This window comes from Ochotona princeps, chromosome 4 (assembly GCF_030435755.1).
Source record: "Ochotona princeps isolate mOchPri1 chromosome 4, mOchPri1.hap1, whole genome shotgun sequence".
In the NCBI taxonomy this organism is placed as follows: domain Eukaryota; kingdom Metazoa; phylum Chordata; class Mammalia; order Lagomorpha; family Ochotonidae; genus Ochotona; species Ochotona princeps.
Window position 1 is genome coordinate 6,340,739 of NC_080835.1, and position 18,368 is coordinate 6,359,106.

The following is an 18,368-nucleotide window of genomic DNA, read 5'->3' on the forward strand; positions in this document are numbered from 1 at the left end:
AGGCCAGAAGATGGCCATGGTGAAGCATGAATGGAGGAGGGAGAGTGGCCAGACCCTACTGGGCTTTCATAACCAATCCATTCATGAGACCACCTCAGCTGGGCTCACCTCCCATGACCAAACACCTCCTACCAGGCCCATCTCCCAAGACTCCGTAATTGGATTAAGTTTCCACTAGTTGAACACTATCCAACCGTGACCTTGGGCTTGAGTTGGGTCATTTAGAAATAACTTGGGGTGACTCATTTGATCTTGGGAGATGTAGCTAAGCACAAATTATCACAGCAGTCCTGGAGGATTGCCATGTGGTTGGCGCAAGGGGGTTAGCTTCCCACACAGGCCCTCACGTCTCTCGGAAGGTCCCTATATCCTGCTGTGATGAGATGTTAGACATCTTCCAATCATCAGCCTCCCTTGTGTAACTCTTTCTGGATATGAATGTCAAATATGATTACCATGAGTCTCAGGTAGCAGGAGTCCATCTAAGTCATTAAGGGAAGGGCAGTGGCTACCCGTGTTTGGTCCCTGAGTTCAGTCTAGCTTGTTTCCCTGAGAGTTTGGGTATGTGACCTTTGGGGACAGTTCGGGGAGAGGGACTTTGTCAGCACCTGTGTCATGCCACGTCACAAAGGTGATGAAGGAGAGGATGGGTCTGGGACCACAACACCAGCGCATCTGTCTGGGAGGGGGCCCGTGACCTTCAGAATGTGGGTCACCCCTTTTCTAGTGTTCTGGAGATTCCTTCTGGCTCTCGCCCGTGTCCCTGTGGGTACCCTCTAGGGCTCACAGGTGTTCTTTCTTGGCTTGCGGACTTGTTTTGGGGGGAACTGCTGTCCATGCTGGTTTACGGAGAAATGGTTGGTCATTTCCGTCTTATCCTTGTGTTTGACTGACAGCTTGCCTGACTGTGGATTCCTAGGTTGGAATTAATTTTATTTTCCAGATATTTGAGATCATTGCCTCTTTGTTGTCTGGCCTTGGTGAATGAATCTGAAATTGTTCTCATTTCTAATCTGTTGGATGTGACCCACTTTCCTTTTCTAGAAGTCTATGGAATCCTCTCTTTTTCCTTAGTGTTCTTAAATTTCACTGTGAAAAGTTTTGCTTGCTTAGGTATTTGAAGGCAGAGAGATAGAGAGATAGAAATAGACATATCTTCCATGTGCTGGCTCATTCCTTAATCCCTGCCATGGCTGAGACGGGCTAGAGCCAAGCAAAGGGCTTGGAACTCAGTTTGGTCTTCCATGGTTCACCCTATCACTTGTGCTGTCATTGCTGCCAAGCTGGAATCTGGCTTAGTTAGGACTTGAATCCCGGCATGTCACGGAGGGACATGCCAGTCCTGTGCGAGTCTCTGTTGGGTCCTTAGAAATTTTGCTTCTTCTTTGACTCTGGTTAAGAGGACGTTGGCTGAGCCTGTTGTTGCACTGTTCTTAGTTTCCTCTCTTCTGGTTCCCATTTAGGTATCTAATAAAATAAGAAAACAAGCATTTACTGTTAGGCCTTGCTCCAGTTTTTCTTAAGGAATGAGAAGCGGCAGTATCATCATTGAGGAGAAGCTGTTGCAGGGGAATGCGCCTTCATTAGTGGTAGCACTGTGCTCATGGGTTCCCATTGGGTGAATACGTTCCACGTAGATTCTAACCCAAGCCTGAAGAGCACTGAGCTACTCTGAGGGATTCAGAATGCTATCGCGAATATCTGCTAGGTCCACAAACAAGGAAGGTTCTTCAGAAATTCATGCAACTATTAAAAGATGTTTATTTTAGTGCAAACAATTTATGAAATTCACTCGTAGCTTCTAAGGAATGCATTTTTTCTTTTTTTTAAAATTGTATTCTTGTTGACAATCTTTACATAGTTAATTACGGTAAAAAAAAAAGTTCAGGGGGTATAGGGAAGTGGGTAATAGTATTATGTCCATATTGTTTCCATCATGTATCTGAGGTAAAGGGGGATATTGAGGGAAGCCCACCCAGTTTCCCACCCACCCCAAGTTCCGGATGTGGGGCATGCTCTGAGATCCTTGCTCAGGTGGTTTTAATAGTTCTCCAGTTATGAATCGCTGCCAGTTTCACTCAATGAGGTCGTCCACTGATTGACACAGTCCATCATAGGGTCTTCATTTGCCCAGTATTTCTCTGCCAACATATAGCTGAGGTGGTTTATTGACTTGATCTGTCCTCTGTCTTTTCTTGGCTAGGGTTCTGAGTTCAGCAGTTCGATTGGGGAGATCTCCAAAGAAACTTTGAGGTATTCCCAGACCAGATTCTTGTATGTTCAAGCAAGCACAGGGCCCGGCACAGTCTGTCACCACGATCAGCTGGTGGTTTCAATTGCTGGGTTGGTTCTGTTTTCAGTCCCGACTTCGACTGGAACCAATGGGTGTTGCAGTCCAGTCTGGTTCTGCCCAGCATATACTCGGCCCTTACATCAACCAGTGAGAGCTGCAGCCTAGTTGGGGCGACCCACAATAACCCCCACCACGCCCGCCCCCTACCCTGGTTTGCCAGTATATATAGCAGACTAGTCCAGTCTGTCCCACATCCCATTTGGCTCTTGTACTTGTCAGTGGGTATTAAAGCTTAGTTCCTTCTAACCAACTCAACTATCCAGCCCTCATGGATGTTGTTGAGTGCCTCTCTGTCTAGCCACCCCAGCCCCCATCCTAGTTTTCATGCCCTCCCGTGGGAGTAGTGACCCAAGAGTGGGGAACCCACTATTTCCCTCCCAGGTCTCTCTCAGTCCCGGTTTATGCACTCTTTGGGTGGTTCTGTGGTTTGACTTGACAGAATTAGTCCCCAGTGCCAGCTTCTGCCAGTTGATGCTGCGGCTAAGCCCAAACATGGAATGCATTTTTTCATGAGCACTTTAAAGACCCCTCCTGCATTCCGGAAACTTCTCTTTGATTCCATTTTCCCAGAACTATCTGAGGTATCCTTGTGTATCTTAATTTTCTCAGTTTTGGTTATCCTTTCAGTAGTTATTAGTAGAATAAAGAATAAATGTATATCAGAAAAGAATTTTGTGTCAATGCAAAATAACAGCATAATTTAGAGAGCAACACATTTCCTTAGACACAAATAGCATTTAGAGTGATGAAATAAAATCCTTATTCTTTATCATCTTTTTACTATTTTTTTAAAGATTTATTTGTTTTTATTGGAAAGGTGGATATCCAGAGAGGAGAGACAGAGAGGAAGATCCTCTATCCGATGATTCACTCCCCAAGCGGCCGCAACAGCTGGTGCTGAGCCAATCCAAAGCCAGGAGCCTCTTCCGGGTCTCCCGCGCAGGTGCAGGGTCCCAAGGGTTTGGGCTGTCTTCGACTGCTTTCCCAGGCCACAAGCAGGGAGCTGGATGGGAAGTGGAGCTGCCGGGATTAGAACTGGTGCCCATATGGGATCCCGGCGCGTGCAAGGTGAGGACCTTAACCGCTACGCCATCACGCTGGGCCCATCTTTTTACTATTTTTGAAAGATTTATTTATTTTTATTAGGCAAATTTACAGAGAGAAGGAGAGACAGAAACAAAGATCTTCTCTCTGCTGGTTCACTTCCCAAATGGCCACAATGGCAGGAGCTGAGCTGATTTGAAGCCAGGAACCAGGAGCTTCCTCTGGGTCTCCCATGTGGGTGTAGGATCTCATTTGGGCCATCCTCTGCTGCTTTCTCAGGCCATAATCAGGAAACTGGGTGGGAAATTGAGCAGCTGTGGCACAAAACAGCAACCACATGGGATCCTGGTGCTTGCTAAAGGAGGATTAGCCAATTGAGTCATTGCATCTGGCACTATTATTTATTTTAAATATGGTTTATTTAAATGGGGGAGGGTGTGAGAGAGAGAAAGAGATATCTTCAGGTCATTGATTTACTCCTCAAATAGCCACAACAGCCAGGTGTGGCCCAGGATGAAGCCAAGCAATCAGGAACTCCATCTGGGTCTCCTACATGGGTGATAGTGACCCGAGTCCTTGGGTCATATTCTACTGCTTTGCCAGGATGCATTAGCAGGAACCTGGATCAGAAGTGGAGCAGTCAGGACATAAACCGTATGGGCTGCCAGAATCACAATCCGAAACCGAACCCTCTGCTCGGTGATGCTGCTGCCTCCCTCCCAGCTCTTGACGTGGACAGCCAAGGAATCTTTTCTACCATGTGTTCCTTTTGGAAGTAAGAATTTGACTCTTCTTTGAAAAGTGAAACACTATGAATTGGACATATCGCACTTTGGTTTCTGTGGCTTTCATGCTATATACTCACCAATTCCACTGACAGAGGCAAAATGGTGATGAGACAGCCTGAACAATACCACTCTGAACAATGCTACTCGCCTCATTGCGTCCTACAAAACCAACAGACAGACCATCTATTGCGTTTCAAAGATTCTTCCAAAGGCAGGACCTTCCTCCAGGTTTCCCACATGGGTGCAGGGCCCCAAGGACCTGTGCCATACTCTTCTGCTTTCCCAGTCCAGAGCAGGGAGCTGGATGGGAAGTGGAGCAACTGGGACATGAACCAGCACCCATATGGGATCCCAGCATTTGCAGATGGAGCCAATTAGCCATTGCACTGGACCCTCTATTTTTTTTTAAGACTTATTTTATTTGAAAGTAGATTTCCAGAGAGAAGGAGGGACAGAGAGAAAGATCTTCCTTCTGCTGGTTCATTTTTCCAAAAGGCCACATTGGCTGGAGCTGAGACAACCAGGGGCCATGAGTCAGAGTCAGGAACTGGCCCCCAAAGATTCATTTTTATGAGTTGGTTAGGATGAGGATGATCAACCTCAGCACCATTGACATTTTGGGTCAGATGATTTGTCACTGTTGTGCCCTGCCATGTGCCTTGGGGAAGGTTGAGTACCCCTCAACACTGCCAGGTATAGGAGCCCAAAATTCCTCTTCACTTGGCCAACCCATCCCATCTGAGAGCTGCTGGCCAAGATGGGTAAGATGCCAATGTGAGCTGTGAGCAGTTACACTGAGTTAGCAGTGTCTGGGCAGCTCCGCAATGCTTTCCAGCTATCACAGGGGCTGGTGCTGTGATGCAGTAAGCTAATTCTCCACCTGTAAGTGCTGGCATCCCATATGGGCGCCAGTTCACGTCCTGGCTGCTCCACTTCCCATCCAGCTCCCTGGATGGAGTTTTGGACTCACGGCTTCTGACCTGGCACAACTCCCAGCTGTTGTGGCCATTTGGGGAGTGACCTAGCAGATGGAAAATTTATTTCTTGTTCTCTCTCTGTAAAATATGTCTTTTAAGTAAAATAGTAAAGATGTGCCCAATGGTAACATACAAATGACACAAATCTGGATAAACAGAGGGTATTATTTTGAAATGACTACAAATGAAACCTGATTCCTATACAAATATTTTGTGACCCAGCACAGTCTAAGTGCAGTTGCTTTCAGGGTAAGTCTGAACTTCCGCTTGCCATTAACCTACTTAGAACAGTGGTGAGAGGGAAAGTACAGTTTTAGCTCAGAAATGGCTCAGGAGTCAGACATGTGCTGTGTGGTTCACACAGCACCACATGTAGCCCGCTAGAATTCAGCTGCTTTGGAAAAACCTGATTTCTTTACCATTTCTCCCTCTCAAATTATTTATTTTTATTTGAATAACAGATATACATAGTGAGAAGGAGAGACACACAGAGAGAGGTTTTCATCCACTGATTCACTCCCCAAAAAGCTGCAACAGCCAGAGCTGGGCTGGTCCAAAGCCAGGAGCCAGGAGCTTCTTCTGGGTCTCATCATGTGGGCGCAGGTTCCCAAGGCTTTGGGCTGTCCTCTCCTGCTTTCCCAGGCCATAAGCAGGAAGCTGGATGGGAAGTGGAGCAGCCAGGACTCAAAGTGGCACTCATATGAGATTCCAGTGTTGCAAGTGGAGGACTAAAATGCTGTGCTGTGGCTCAGGCCCTCAGGTTTTTTAGAATTTCTATGAAAGGGCACTTTCTTTCTTTGTTAGTATTCTGATTTTAGATGCGTGACACACATTCAGGAGCCTGTTCACATGATGTGGACACAGGTTTTCTCCTGTGTCCACAGGAGGGAACAGGGAGGGGTCTGCTCCTTGCTGACAAACTACATCAGCACTGGGGGATGGGAGATGGTTCTTTGATGATGACTTAGACCCCGATGCAGATAAGAGTGCTCCAAGGATGTTACTTGGTGTTTGTTTTTTAATTAATTAATTTTTTTGTTGGAAAGTTAGATTTACAGAGAGGAGGGAAGACATAAAGATCTTCCATCTGCTGGTTTACTTCCCAAGTAGCCTCAATGGATGGAGCTGAGTCGATTTAAAGCCAGGAGCCAGGAGCTTCTTCCAGATCGCCCATGTGGGTGCAGGGTCCCAAGGCTTTGAGCTATCCTCTATTGCTTTCCCAGGCCACAAGCAGGGAGCTGGATGGGAAGTGGAGCAACCGGGATATGAATTGGTGCCCACATGGGATCCCGGTGCATTTAAGGCGAGGACTTTAGCCACTAGGCTACCACATGTGGTCCACTTGAGTGGTTTTGATAGTTCTGAGAAGTTGTTGCTTTCATTGCTCCAGAGTTGACAGAATCTTTCCAAGGTCTATGGGTTGACAAAGTGCGTCTGGACATGCTGCCCGCTCAACACTATGCACAGAGCGTGACCACAGGCAGCTTGTCTCCCTCAACAAAGCGTGTGTAGTGGTGGACCTGCTGCATCAGCATTTGCCCTCCCCTGGTGAGGTTCTGAAAGAGCTGGGGGCATGGTGTTCCTGCTCTGTGACATGGTGACACAGCACTCCACACAGTGAGTGGTCTTATGCAGGTTAACCCACTGGAATCATGGCTGCTGCTGCACCATGCCTCATTATCTGGCTGGAAGAGGAAGATACGCTTATTCGTTCATTCACTCAGCGTTTGAGAGGGAGAGAGGGCAAGAGCGAGGGAGTGCTCCCTTCTCTTCTATAACAGCGAGGCCAGGCCGAAGCCAGGAGCTGTAAGTCCAGGACATGTCTGCCCAAGGATGGCAGGGCCTTGACCACTTGAGCCATCCCTGGCTGCCTTCCTGGGCGTGCACTAGCAGGCATACAGAGTAGGGGATCACAGATGGGACACATGACGCAGCTAACTGCAAAGCTAAGGAGGACAGGTGAAAGCAGGATGACCGTCCAGCCTCGGGTGGGAGGCGTCATCCCGCATTTTGTCCTCATAAGTTTTGCTAGCTAAGAATGACAGTGCTGACCACCTGTGCTGGTGGCTACACTGACCACCTGGCAGCCCAGATGAGCCTGGGCAGTGCCTTTGTGGGTAAACTAAAACACCCATCGAAGGCAGGCCTGTAGGCTGTATGTGTTGGTCAGCCAGGATGTTTGGCAGCTTTCAGCTCAGAGTAGCAAGGATGGTGTTGATCATGTCATGTGGGGATGTGGATTTTGGATCTTTTTTTTTCTAAGATTTATTTATTTATTTTTATTTGAAAGGCAGAGACAGAGAGAGTTCTTCTGTCTGCTGGTTCACTCCCCAAATGGCCACAACAGCCAGAGCTAGGCTGGTCCGAAGTTGGCAGCTTCTTCTAGATGTCTCCCATGGCTGCAGAGGCCCAAGCACTTGAGCCATCCTCTGCTGCTTTCCCAGGCCATAAGTAGGGAGCTGGATCAGAAGTGCAGCAGCTGGAACACGAACTGTTGCATATGGAATGCTGGTGTTGTAGATGGAGGATTAGTGTGCTATGCTACCTCACCAGCCCTAGATTTTGGTTCTTATGCCTCCATTTTCATTCTTTCTCTCTATTGCTTTTTTGTTTACTTTTAAATAAACTGTCTTAGTCTTCCTGGAATACAAGCATGACTAAGAATCTTTCTCTTCATTGCCTTTGAGTTTGCTGAAATGCCTGGCTTGATTTTAGGGTGAGATATATTAATTTTTTTTATAATCTATTTTATTGTGTTGTTGTTGACAATCTTTACATAGTTAATTACAGTTAAAGAAAGAAAAAGAAAAAAAAAGGTTCAGGGGAATAGGGAAGTGGGTAATACTATTATGTCCATATTGTTTCCATCTTGTATCTGAGGTAAAGGGGGATATTGAGGGGGAAGCCCCACCCGGTTTCCCGCCCACCCCGAGTCCCGGATGTGGGGCATGCTTTGAGATATGTGCTCGAGTGGTGTTAATAGTTCTCCAGTTATGAATCGCTGCCAGTTTTGCTCAATGAGGTCGTCCACTGATTGATATGGTCCATCATAAAGTCTCCGTTTGCCCCATTTTTTGCTGCCAACATATAGCTGAGGTGAATGATTGATCTGCTCTGTCTTCTGTCTTTTCTTGGTTAGAGTTCTGAGTCCAGCAGTTCGATTGGGGAGATCTCCAAAGAAACTTTGAGGTATTCCCAGACTAGTTTCTTGTATGTTCTAGCAAGCACAGGGCCCGGCACAGTCCATCACCACGATCAGCTGGTGGTTGCAATTGCTGGGTTGGTTCTGTTTTCAGTCCTGAGTTGCACTGGAACCAATGGGTGTTGCAGTCCAGTCTGGTTCTGCCCAGCACGTACTCGGCCCTCACACTAACCAGTGGGAGCTGCAGCCTAGTCGGGGCGACCCACGATAACCCACACCAGGCCCGCCCCCTACCCTGGTTTGCCAGTATGTGTAGCAGAAGACCAGTCTGTCCCCCATCCCATTTGGCTCTGGCACTTGTCAATGGATATTAAAGCTTAGTTCTATCTAACCAACTCAACCATCCAGCCCTCACGGGTGTTGTTTAGTGCCTCTCTATCTAGCCATCCCAGCCCCCATCCTAGTTTTCATGCCCTCCAGATATATTAATTTTTAAAGCATTATTTATTTGAGATGAGAGAGAGCAAGAAAAAGGGAGAGAGAGAGAGAGCGAGAGAGCGAGAGAACGAGCACCTCCACCTGTTGGCTCACTCCCCAAATGCCTGCCATGGCTAGCGCTGGGCCAGGCTGGACCTGGGAGCTGGGAGCTGGACACTGGATTCAGGACTCCTGTGTGGGTGGCAGGCTGGAGCCCTCACTGCTGTGTTCAGTGTCTGCACTAGCAGGAAGCCGGAACCCACAGCCAGAGCTGGAGATGTAACCCAGGCACTCCAGGGCGGGACCCAGGCATCCTAACTGATGGCTCAGCCACTGAGCAAATAGCCCTTGTCCAGGACGGGAGTTTCTGATTCATGACCAGTGCGGTTTTGCTGATTTGGGGCTTGGTCCTTTTACTGGGAACAGTTGTTATGAACTGAGGAGGGGTCCATCACTCTGTCACAGGAGCTGATAGGCCTGGGATCGGGCCCTGGACCATTCCAGAAAGAGGAAGAAGCTGAGCTCTCCGCCGCTGTGGCTGCTGTGTGTCACTGCTACTCATTTTCAGGGTTGCTGCTGCGCCTGACCCGACATATGGGTCTGAGACAATGGCTGACAGCACCTGGCGGTGACAACTGGGAAGGCAGGTGGGGGCAGGCCATGGGCTGCTGTGTAAGTCAGCTTGTTGACGCTGAACTGAGGCACCCGGGAGGGGCTTCTGAGGAAGCAGGAAGGTTTACTACGGCTTCTAGTTTGAAGTTCGCAGCCATCATCGGGGGACCCTATTGGCTCAGGCTGGTGAGGACAGAGGAGATAACAGGGATGATTGCATGGTGAGCCAGCAGAGAGAGAGGAGAGAGAAAGAGAGAGAAACATGGTTGCTCATGTAGCTAATCTGGTAAGAACTGCCTTCCAAAGACAAACTTCTAGTTTCCTAAAGGCTTCCCACATGCTGCCCTCTTAGATGTGGTAATTAAATCAAGTGTCCACCTTAGCCATTGATAAGATTCAGCTGTTAATATTAATCCATTGACCACTAATACACAATGTTGGGCTTAAATGTCTGCCTGAGTTTGGGCGGTGAGGGGCAAAATCCTGTTCAGGGGGCAGGTGTTGTGGTGTGGTGGGTTAAGTACCACTTGGAATGCTTGAGTCTGGCCACCTTGCTTCCAGTCCAGCTTCCTGCTAATGTGCCTGCAGAGGCAGCAGTGGTGGCCCAAATTCTTGGGTCCCTGCCGGCCGTGTGGGAGAGCCCGATGGAGTTCCTGGCTCATGGCATAGGAATGGCTCACACTTGGCTGTATAGGTATTTCGGGAGTGAATCAATAGATGGAAGATTCTTTCTCTGTCTCTCTCCTCCATGTTTTGAAAATTCTGTTCAAACTTTAAGAGGTACAGAGAGGCCTTCTAGCCAAAGTACAGATTAGGGGAGCTGAGTTCTGTGTGGGGAACGGTGCCTCAACTTTGGGGTATGCCCAGTGCCACTCATGCTGACACTTGTACGTGCTGGATCTGGGGCTCTTCATGCTGCTGGGGCCGAGGTCGTGCCTGCTGGCCTTCACTGAGGTCGCAGACTGCCAGGGAGGCCTTCAGGTTGGACGGGAGCAGGTCTGGTGTCCATTGCAACACTTGACTGTAAGGAACGGGTACTTGAGCTGAAAGAACACCCAGGTCTAGTGTGATGACTGAAAACTCAGTGGCCACAGCAGACATGTCCCTGTAGTATGGGACGCCCACAGCGGTGCCGGCCACATGTTTGGGGACCTAACATGGACCAGCTTCAGGGTCAGAAGCCATAGGGAAACAGGGCTGTTTTAAACAAAGCAGAGGATGGAGCAGCGCTCTCTTTGCGTGGTCTTCTGATTTTTCTGGTTTTATCTGAAAGGCAGAGACAAAGAAAAAGACAGGCAGAGATCTTCCACCCACTGGCTCACTCACCAAATGCCTGGAACAGCCGGGTTGGGCTCGCTGGAAGCCAGGAGCCCAGACCCTGTTAGTCGGCTGCTCATGACCGCTGTCTGCCCCGCCGCCTCATTGTCTCAGCGCAATTCCGTATCACACATTATAATTACATCAGTCCTTGATGTTTGATGTATATCTACACAGATTTTACTCACACCTGGGCATTGTGGTGTATTGGGACAGCTGCCTTTTAGTTTTGCCTGTGGGTTCTTTTTCCTTGATGACAATGAGTGCTTTTCATCGCTTGATTTTCTTTGTACCTCTTGTCACGTCTCCCCACACTGCCTCATGAGCCAACAAGGGAAATCATTTCAAGTGATCTACTGGTTCTTTATCTTTTATCAAAATTCATTTTTGTAGACAGGGGGCAGAGGGAGGAGAGAGAGGAGAGATACATCAATCTTCTCTCTGTTGGTTTGCTCCCCAGAAGGCCAGGGCAGGGGCAGGATCAGCCAGGACTCTGAAACTCCATCTGAGTCTCCCAAAGGAACGGCAGGGTCCCAGCCACTTGGGCCATGGCCTGCTGCTCTCCCAGGTGCATTTGCAGGGAGCTGGATTGGAAGTGTGGCAGCTGACACCCAAACCAGTGCTTCTACCAGACGCTGGCCCCCTGTGCCACAGTGCCAGTCTGGATCTGCTGTTTGTTGTGTTTTCCGTGGACACAGCCATCCCAGAGTTCTGTCCATGCTGGTTGCTTCTCGGCCCAGGTCTTCCCTTTGGGGTTTTTCTTTCTTAGGTAGCATTTTCTGGTCCCCCAACCTCTTGTTTTGCTGTTGCCCTTACTGGGGCAGATGTCACCTCTGGAAGTTAGTTCAGGTCTGGAAGACAGCACAGTGGGAGAGGACAAAGCCATGACAGTCCTCAGGGGGCCAGGCTCTGGAGCCACCAGGCTGTCATCTGTACTGGGTCATGTCTCAGCTTCCTCTTGAGGCTGCAAACAATCACTACATACTGCGTGACTCAAAATCGCATAAGCTCCAGAACAGTTAGATTTCTGTTCTGGAGGCAAATGGGTCTCACCGGACTCAGCTGCTGGTGAGACTTTTCTAGACCTTTCTAGAAGCTCTCAGGGAGAAGCTGCTTTCTTGCCATTTTAAATTTCCAGCAGCTGCTGGCATCCCTTGGCTAATGCTCCCTCCCATCTTTCAAAACCAGCAATGGATGATTGCATCCTTCACCCTTTAGCATCCTTGTGATACTAGCCTTTCGTTAAAGTAATTTTACCCTTTTTTTATAGAAAAATTTTAATTTGAAAGGTAGAGATATACAGAAAGAGATCTGGTTGGAAGTTCTCAAATGGCCATAAAAGCCAGTGTTGGGTCAGCCGGCACCAAGAACCAAGAGTTTCTGGCCTCCCATGTGGATGGAGAGGCCCAAGCTCTTGGGCGATCTTCCACTTGTTTGTCGTGTGCATCCAGGGGGCTGGATCAGAAGCAGGACCAGCACTCACGTGGGATGCCAGCATTGCAGGCAGTGGCTTACTTCATTACACCCCAATGCCAACACCTTGCCTGCTGACTTCTGTCTTTTAAGGAACTTTGTGATTATATTGGCCCCAGCTGTGCTAGCTAGGATCTCCTCCCTATTTTAAGGATGACTTAATTAGCAACGTTGAGTCAACCTGCATCCTTAATTCCTCCTTGCCCCTGGCCTAGTGCCATCTGGCCATGCTCTTGCCTCTCGGTCACTCTCTCTGTTTGGTAACGAGCTGTCCTCAGACTGACTCTCACTGCCGTGGCTGTGGAAATGCCTTTCTAGTCTGTCTCATTCTGGAACACCCATCCTCTGTATCCTGTGTCTTCGCTGTTTTGGTGGAACTTCCTTCACGGTGTCTTGAAAATGGAGGCCGGTGAAGTACGCTGTTGGAGATCTTGTGTCTTTGGGTTATTTTAAATGTTCCTCTCTCACTTGATTCGAGAGGTTGAGAGTAGAATCCTAGTTTGGAAATAGGTTTACTGCAGAATTTTGGGGGCATCACTCCTGAATCCTCTTGCTTTCTGTGTGATTTTGGAGAAATCTGGGGTCATTATGATTCCTGACCTTTCCACTGTTGCTCAAAATGTTGCGGTACCTTTTTTTTTTAACGCCATGTTCTAAAATTTCGTGGTGCTGTGTTGGATGTATGTCTGCTTGTATCCAGTAAGATAGACCTCAGAATAACATTTCAATGTGAAAATATACATGGTTAGGCTCTGTTAAGTCTTCATGCATCATTTCTCCTTTGAGTCTTCTTATTGTTTCCCTTTGTAGAATGTCTGTTTTGCAAAACTGGACTTTTTTCTTGTTTGAAAGGTGGAGAGTCAAGCAGAGATCTTCCTTCTAGTGGTTTGCTCCCCACATGTGTGCAACAGCTGGGGCTGGAGTCAGGAACTAGCCCTGTTCTCTCATGTGGGCACTGGAGCCTAAGTACCTGAGCCATCATCTTTTGCTTCCTAGGGTGTGCCTATAAGGATTCTGGGTCTAGTCCCTACCATTTCATCTCTGGTTTTTTGGATTTTTTTTTTCTATAGAGTTTGTCATTTCTATACTAAGTTTATTTTCTGTGGACCGTTTCTGCTTTCCCAACTTTAAGTTGTTTTCACGGTACCAAGTTCCTATTCACTGCAGTGTGTTCTCTTATTCTCCACTGGCAGTTTTCCAACAGTTGCTTTCTTTCCTGGAGACGGTTTCTGTTTCTCTGGGCAGTTTTTTTCCCGTTGGCTCTGCAGCCTGTTTCTTTTGTTTTGGCTTTTGTTTTTCTAATCTTCACTTTTACAGGTCTGCTTCTGAGGCTTGCGTCTTGGCTGCAGTTCATGGTTAAGGGTGAGAGGCTTGCTTCTGATAGGAGCTCTGAGAGAGTGGAGTGGGCCTCACCATGTGCCAATGCGAGGTGGTCTGGGTGGGCTCTAAGGAGTCCTGGTACTGGACTCTTCTGTGGTTTCTACTCGGGCTGCTCAGATTACTTGGAGGTCTCCCAAACTCTTGCGTGGGAAGTGAATTCCTGGAGGTGCTGAGGGACAGGTGGCCTGGGAGCCTCCCATGCTTATGTTACTGACACAAGGATCTGCCAACTCTAAAGCCAGCACATGTCAGATGAGAGAGGTGACGCGAGGAATCAGATTATTCAAGAGGCTGGCCACTTGAGGAGACGGTGGGCTTTTTGTCACAAAATCCAAAATCTCAGATTCTCAAGTTTTCAGAACTTTTTAAAGGAGAAAGGGAGGGAAGAAAGTGAGGGTAGTAGCTTCTTTGGCTGTGGGCAGGCGGTCAGTCCTGATGAGCATCCTGAAACTGGCCAGGTGTGGTCGGTGACCTTGAGCTTGACCACTTACACAGCAGGATGAAGTCCTGCAGTCTTAGCTTGCCTCAGGTCACTATATATATAAATATATATTTATAATTGGAAACTCAGATATGCAGACAGGAGGAGAAACAGAGAATTCTTTTTTTTTTTTTTTAAGATATACTTTATTTATTTGAAAACAGAAAGAGAGAGAGCTCTACCTACCATCCACTGCTTCACTCCCCAAATGGCCGCCAACAGCCAGGCTAAGTTAAACAAGTCTGATCAGTTTGGAGATTGCTGTTAGCTATTTTTAAGCTATCTGTAATGTAACTGAGTCATTGCAGTTAGGGTTGCATTTACAGCATCTGTTCCTTGTTTGTGTTGTGATACGTCACAATATATCAGTTCTTTCCTGACATCGAGCACCTCCACCCTCTTACCCCCAGGGAATAAATGTTCTCATGTCCATTGGGGTCAAGGTCCAAGGTCATAATGAAACCTCTGTCTTTCTGTGCCCCTGTTTCCAATTGCACATGGGGTTGTAGAATTAGTGTCCTCCAAAGCTTTGCTGCTGGGGCCTTAGGGTTTGGTGTTATTTGTGTCAATATGGAATTATGCCTAAAACAAATGCCTTAAAAAAAACACACACACACACATTTAGTTGGGTATCAGGAGAGAGTAGTCTTTTTTTTTTTTAATAAGGCTGAGAGACCCTTACTTTATTTTTCCTTTTAATATTTATGTATTTAAAAGGCAGAGTAACAGAGAGGGAGGGAGGAGGAGTTGGAGAGAGAGACAGAGACAGAGGGAGAGAATCCTCAACCATTGGTTCACTTCCCAGATGGCTACAACAGCCAGATCTGGGGCAGGCTGAAGCCAGGAGATAGGAGTTTCATCTGGGTCACCCACGAATGTGGCAGGGACCCAAGCACTAGGCACTTGAGCCATCTTCTGCTGCCTTCCCAGGCGCATGAGCAACAAGCAACAGTAGCTGGGGCTTGAACTGGCTCTGATACCAAGTCAGCATGGCCACCCTGTTGGCCCCAGGAGGCATAGCTGGCTTTTTACTAGAGATTGTTAACTTCTCTAGTAATTTCTTTATAAAGCTAAAAGCAAGATAAATCAGATATTCAGATAATTTTGAGGATAATAGTGTTGAGTCATGGAAGAATGTAAAGGGCATGCCTTGCCTGAGCATTTATAAGCTGTTAGCAGTGTCACAGGGTACGTGAAGTCTCTTGCCTTCAGACCCACGTCAGTTCCTGGCAAAATCCCATTCTGACCTTCCCATCCCTGGTGAGCCCTGAGGCTGTTGGGGAGGCCTGAGGGGAGGCGAGGCTGCCCTGTTTTCGGAGTCCTGATTGTGCCTGACTCACCCTCTTGTCTGTTGCAGGTCCGGGATGTGGTCATGGCCGCGGGCATCGCAGGAGTGGGCTTGGCAGCCATGGGCTTGATCGGGGTCATGTTTTCAAGAAACAAGAGACAAAAGCAATAAGCTGGAATGACTGTCCCATCAGCAATGCCTTTATACGTGGGCGGGGGGGGGGGGGGGAGCTTGTTTTGCAGGAGTTCAGGGCTTAGTTTGTGGATTTCATTCTGCTTTTATACAAGGCTTATTTTCCCAGAATAAAGCACCCAAGGGAGGGGTGTTATTGGAGGAAATGGAGCAAGCCACCCACTGTGAAATCTGTGTGTGGGGTGAGTGGGTGGGGTCAGGGTGGGGAGGGACCTCTGGGCTGCTACTATTTGCTGTGAGCTCTGTTCCTCTGATTGAGGCCCAGCACCATCTTTTCTGGTTGGCTAAGGTGGCTCTTGCATTCCCAGTGCCAAGTTTCTGAGAGAGAATCTGATTGGCTCAGCCCACCAACTAGCTCTGCCAACCCATTGGCTGTCTTTGAGCAGATCACCTCACTCAGCCAATAACTGCCTGTTGGCTTGAGGTCACATGGCATGAGCTGTGCCCAGACTTTCAAAGGTTGAGGGGGTAAACACAGCCCGAGGGACATAGGGCAAGCTCAGGGAAAGGGATACAAAAGGTGTAGACCTTCAAGCTAACCGTGGAGGAAGAGGGAAGCAGGAGAAAGCAAATGCAGGAAAAAGTCAAACCAGGATGCTCAGTTAAGTTAAAAACAACCCAGCAGGAAAAACTAACCTTTCATATAATGCCATGGATAGAACTAAGAAATCCGAGGAACTATTTCAAATACTTTGGTAATCACAATAAGAGTACATGGAAGATGCTGGCAAAGTGAAGGGTAAGTGTCCCACTGGCTGAAGAGACTACCACAGAGAACATGGTCCACAGCCAACACCCTTGACATGCAAGGGCACAGGAATATTCCATGACAGCTGTTCAGGTTCTTTAGAAACTTTATATGATTAAGGAGAAGTGAGGATATATGAAAACTAGGGTCAGGGAAGTGTTGGAAGGAGAACATTAAAAACAAACTACAATTCAAGGCGACTGGGAAAGTTTGAGTAGGAACTGGGTATTAATATGGAGGCATTATTAATTTTACTAAAACCTAATAACAGTGGTGTTAGATGTATATAAAAATGTGCTCTAATAAAAAAATTAATGCAGATAAAAATGGCAAAACAATATGCTCTAAATGGAACCAGCGAGTGCGTGGTTGGTGGGTACTCATTGCCCTAGATTTTCTAGTACTTCTTGCTGTTCGTATGTTAAAAGTTTTACATAGCAAACATCTTTAATAATATATAAAATTTGAAAATTTATATAAAACAATACTCTTGAATCTACTTTAAGAAAACCACATAATCTTAAAGAATTAAATCTCAAGGTATACTATGCAGAGGTTGGTATGATGGCTCAGCTGGCTAATCCTCCACCTGCATCCCATATAGGCGTGTGTTCATGTTGCAGCTGCTCCACTTCTAATCCAGCTCCCTGCGTATGGCCTGGGAACGCAGTGGAGGATGGCCCAAAGCCTTGGATCGGCATCCATATGGAAGACTGGATGAAGTTCCTGGCTCCTGGCTTTGGATCAGCTCAGCTCTACCTGTTACAGCCCTTTGGGGGAATGAACCAGCAGATGGAAGATCTTTCTGTCTCTTTTTGTAAATCTGCATTTCCAATAAAAATAAATAAATCTTTTGGTTTTAAAAAAGATATGCTAAGCAAAGATCAATTAAAAACTGGCATATTGATACCTGAAGATACAGGCTTCAAGTCAAAAATTATTACTTGACAAGGAAGATAAGAAGTTCTGATAAGGCACCCCTAGGTGGCCTTGGGGGCCCTGGGGGCTCATGGTGGGGGCTGGCAGAACGGAGCAGACCTGGGAACTCCCATGCTTGTTCGGGTTCCAGGCTGGGTAGGGGTTGCTGGGGCTCAGGCTGGCATGCTGGCATGGTGTACTGTTGGACTGGACTTGAGGACTGGTTAACATGAGTCTTGGGTGGGCAGAGGGGCAGGGTCCCAGGCTGGCATCTGTGCTGGAAGACTGGATCTGGGCACATGGGTGGGTGGGCAGGACTTCAGGCCAACACACCACCCTGCCAGAAGACTGGACTGGAGGAACCCATGTGCTTGCGGGCACAGGGGCTGTGGTTTGATCAGGGAAAGGGGACATAGGATGTATGGGAGGTGGATATGTTACAGGTGAGGAATGACTTTAGGGGACTCGTGCCCACAAGACTATGATGCTTGCAGGTGAGCGAGGGGGCTGAGACCAGGCCGTTTGGAGGAGGGAAGCTAGAGGAACTTTCTGGGTCAGACTGATGCACCTGCCCATGTGGGAGACCTGAGCTGAGCTAGTTAGCATCGACCATTGCCAATCACCACCCACTGGTACACACTGAAATTAAGAATGAGAGGAGCTTGGGGAACTCTTCAGTCAGGATGCAGTCCCTGCAGGTGAGCACAGAACCAAAGCTGGGAGCAGCCCAGACCAAGCCAGGTTATGTGCCAGCATTCATGTGGGTCAGGACCAGAGGAGGCCAGGCTGAGCCAGTTCAAAACATTCAGTGGCAGATCTGAGGGACAGGACAAGATGCAGGGTGGGCTGAGTTGGCCGTAACACCAGACAGTCCACATTAGGGCCAGGACTGAGGGCAGACTGGGCTGGACTGGGTGATGGCACCCATCAACCTGAACTGGAACTGGGGGTAGACTGAACCAGGCCAAGCTACAGCACCTGCCAACCAATGCTGAGGTGAGGTGGGCTAAGTCAGAGTGGGCTGCAGCACCCACCAGCACACGTGAGACATGGTGAGAATAAGGTGTGAGCCCATTAGGTGAGCTGTGGGGACTCTCCTTTTGGGTCATTGCTCCCACTGGTGAGTGTAAGAACTGGCATTGGGGGCAGATCAGACTAGGCAGGGCTACAACACCTAT

General features: G+C 48.0%; 1 protein-coding gene across 2 annotated transcripts in view; it reads left to right on the plus strand.

The window, feature by feature from the left end:
* Positions 1-17,139, plus strand: part of LOC101524436 (phospholipase A and acyltransferase 3) — a 32,882-nt gene extending 15,743 nt beyond the window's left edge. The window contains exon 5 of one of the 2 annotated variants that reach the window (XM_058662885.1): positions 9,350-9,382. In XM_058662885.1, the coding sequence (XP_058518868.1) occupies positions 9,350-9,367 (18 nt within the window). In that variant the 3' untranslated portion in view covers positions 9,368-9,382. Of the gene's footprint in view, positions 1-9,349; positions 9,383-15,401 lie in introns of those variants that run through there. The other variant, XM_004596744.3, reaches the window with a different exon arrangement.
* The last annotated feature ends 1,229 nt before the right edge of the window (positions 17,140-18,368 follow it).